Source organism: Prunus avium, chromosome 3, assembly GCF_965620075.1.
Source record: "Prunus avium chromosome 3, drPruAviu1.hap1.1, whole genome shotgun sequence".
Lineage (NCBI taxonomy): Eukaryota > Viridiplantae > Streptophyta > Magnoliopsida > Rosales > Rosaceae > Prunus > Prunus avium.
In genome coordinates, this window is record NC_142286.1 from 27,351,526 (window position 1) to 27,355,128 (window position 3,603).

At 36.9% G+C, this 3,603-nt stretch overlaps 1 protein-coding gene across 2 annotated transcripts; it reads right to left on the reverse strand.

Annotated features, from left to right (window-relative positions):
- Nucleotides 1–901: 901 nt before the first annotated feature.
- Nucleotides 902–3,293, reverse strand: LOC110768338 (uncharacterized). Of its 2 annotated transcripts, none has more exons than XM_021972064.2 (4): nt 3,134–3,293; nt 2,159–2,358; nt 2,004–2,067; nt 902–1,529 (listed from the first exon to the last, which is right to left on the reverse strand). In XM_021972064.2, exons 2-4 carry the CDS (start codon nt 2,323–2,325, stop codon nt 1,242–1,244), a joined length of 519 nt encoding a protein of 172 aa, XP_021827756.1. In that variant the 5' UTR covers nt 2,326–2,358; nt 3,134–3,293; the 3' UTR covers nt 902–1,241. The 2 variants fall into 2 exon arrangements, with proteins under 2 accessions (XP_021827756.1, XP_021827754.1); XM_021972062.2 differs by having other exon boundaries at nt 2,004–2,070.
- Between the last annotated feature and the right edge of the window lie 310 nt (nt 3,294–3,603).

A 3,603-nucleotide genomic window follows, 5' to 3' on the forward strand; every position in this document is an offset into this window, starting at 1 on the left:
TTTTATGTTATTACCTGGAGGCTCTGTCCCTGGTATCATTCATGGGACATCAAAAAAAAGAAAGAAAAAGAAAGACTATGATATGAGAGTTTGAGAGATGATTTTAAGTTTAATGCGTTTAAGATGGATGGAGACAGATAACCGGGTAGAGTAAGGATTTATTATTTATTTTATACAAGCCATATTGTAAGAGAGAATCGAACTTAAGACCTCGATTACATGAGTAAACGTCCTTAACCACTTGACCCACAAACCCCCGCTTATAATTTTCTTTTTTGTTGTAAATCCATGATAAGGTGGATGCCCCATATACCCACCATACCTACATACACTATGTAATACTTACCTCTCCCATTATTGTAATTGAAACCTACCACTTATGTAGTAAATTATGTATTTCCTATACCTACAAATAAGCACCAAAGATGAATGAAAAACACACAAGACTAGATGAGTGGAAACTCATGGTTGAGCTCTTGAGAATTCTTCCTCCAAATTTCTCTACAAAATCCTCTTAATTCTATAACATTTTTAACATTTTAGTTTGGTCCTCATGATTTTCATCAAAATATGACAAGGTGCTCATTCCCTGACCCCACCCCCACAGCTCCACCAGGATCGTATCTACGAAATGCATTCACCCCCACCCGAACTTCTTCCCAGTTCACCCCAGACATCAGCAGTTTCAAAAGAGTTCGATGACATGGGCTAAAGTGAAACATAACATCAGTCCATGAGGAACGATCTATAAAAAGAATTGAGAGACTTTAGTTCCAAGATCTATAAAAAATAATTGCGGGAGTTTAGTTCCAAGGTGAGTTGTTGTTGACTTTTTTGGGGTAACGCGAAATTGGACCACAATTCCAAAGAGCACTAGGATAATTAAGCCTCGCCAAATACATTTACAGGGTAACAGATCAAACTAAATAACCAATAGTTTTATACAGATTCTTCACAGTGATTACCAAATACATCAAGACCCATCTTATATTACAACAGAGCCAAGGCTAAAAACATATACATACCTTTCTCCAGTTTGACACTCTTTCCTGATGTTCCATTAAACCACTAGCAGCGACATTAGCAATGAGATGATCACCAACAAAAGCACATATCCTATATACAATACTAATAGATCTCAGTTTCTCCAAAAATTATCAAAACTCCCTCTTGTTAATTCTGCTGTATTTGTGAGCTGTGGTGGCATTTAGCTCTTCTATGTACACTTCTTTCAATGAAGTTTAGGCAAATGCTGGGATGCTGGAATTTTGGCGATCCCTATTGAGACAATCAAATCCCTCTACTCTAACTGCAGCAGGTTTAAGTCCGTACTTCATTCTAACACAACCTGCTTTGCGTGGGGACGATAAAGTTGATGGGGATGGAGATGCCGAAACAGGAGTTAACTTCTCATCTCCGAATCGGGCATCTTGAATTAATGGGTTAGCAGCCCTACTGGGAGGGGAGCCACAAAAATATGGGGGTGAGGAGGCAACCTCATTCAAAGATTGCTCCAATCCATAGCCCTCCTGTAGACAACAACATGTTAGTCAATCAAAATGCCATACATCCAATACAAAACCATAACATTACTGAATCAATCTAAACAATCACATCTATAATATTTTGAAAATTGGGAAATGACACATTGTTGAAAGCATAATTTATGTCTATCCTATAAAAGATTAATTTGTTTAAAGTTTAAACTTAAGATAAAGTTCCCATGAAACAATTCTCCAAAGAAAAACAACAGACAGGCAGCAAAAGATTAAGTCAAGGGATCACCATGGTTGCAGCATTGGAAATCAGAAGAAGAAGAAAAAAAAAACAAAAAGCACTGTTTTGCAACAGATGTGATACACATTTTATTTTATAAGGGAAAGAAAAAACACAAAAGATTAAATCAATTGCAGCTCCGATTAATTGCCTATGCGCATTAACTGCAGCCAGATTATCACCAACATAATATCAATTAATTATAAGGAAACGAAATAACAATTTACCTTCCTGAGAATGAGGTCCAGAAGCTCTGCCCCAGCTTTTGAGTCACAAAACTCAGATTGATGACTGCTGATTACAAAAGAAAATTGTTATTGGCTAAAAACAAGCAGAATAAGTAAAATAAGGTGGAAAGGACAGCATCGGTTAAAAGAGGTACCTCATCTGCCATCTCAAGGGCCTAATGGGGCTGTTGGACAAAATCCCAACACGCCTGGGCTTGGGGCACACCACAGGGTCCTTGGTATCAGAGATAAAGGCAGACCCTCGGATGTCTTCACAGCCCATAAAAGAGGCGTTCTGGTGCTGAACATTGAAATGGTTCATTTTCGAAACCGTTTCTGTTCCACAAAAGAACGCCTGTCCGTAGCACAGACAACACCATCAGAAAAGAAAACAAAAATCAGATAAACTTCCCCAGAAATATTCCAAATCCATAGAAAATCTTAAAATAATTTGTTTCACAGAGTTAATCTCCATTTAGTTGCAAAATAAAAATGACCCAAATAATGAATCCAAGTCAGACACGCACATGTTCTATACAAATGAGCATAGAATTTCATGAAACCAAAATAACTTAGAAAAAACACGCACAAAAACAAAACCCATAAACTTTATCCCCTATTGGTTTGATTTATTCTTCTATTTTCTAGGCAACCAAACAGGAAGACAGAAGATGCGATCGATTTCACAACAGATCTAAGTCACACCTTTGAAAAAACGGAGCTTTCCTCCGTCACATACACCAACTTCAAAACAACAACACCCAAAAAGCGGAAATGGTTCGCATCAAAACCTAAGCTGAGACGGCTTCGACACCATTTGGAAGTCGCCCAAAATCGCAGAAGAAGTAGGGGTTTAAAATTGGTTTTAGCAAATAGTAAATACAGCTCAAACTGATTTTGCACAACAAAATTTGACCACAAAACTTAGCCTTCACAAAAATTACAAAAGGTAATATAGAAAATAAATAAATAAATTACAACGAAGAACTTTTGACTCGGATCTGTTACACAACAGTTTGTGGGAAATTGACTAAAAAAGGAAATTAATAACAGCCAAATATTCAAAGCGATAGATCTAAAACAAACACTAGCAAAGCTACTATGATTTTTGCAGAGAGAGAGAGAGATACCTGAAGAGAATCCTCCGTAGGAAGAAGGAAGAAGGAAGAAGGCAAAGGGAGGTCAGAGCCACAAGAAAGAAGCGAGGAAAAGGGATCTGGAATTCGTTTTATACTGGTGAAAGTAAAGTCTTACCAAGGCTGACACCACGCCATTTAATCCACGTGATTTTTTTATCTGAATCTGCGTGAATTTGTTGTGAAACACTGAAAATGGATTTTGGTTTCACGTATTTGTATCTGGAACGAGAGTCAAATTTTTGTCTCTTTTTTCTTAATTCCATTTTTTTTTTTGCCAAACTTCTTAATTCTAATTTGGGTCAACCACATTTTACTCCATACAGGTTTGGGGTCATTATCGAAATAGGCCACGAGGTTTCGATTTCATCAATATCAAACTCAATATTTTTAAATATGACCAAATTATGCTCTTCGTCAACTTAATCATTTAATTTTTTGTAGGCTTAAATGCTAAAATGGTC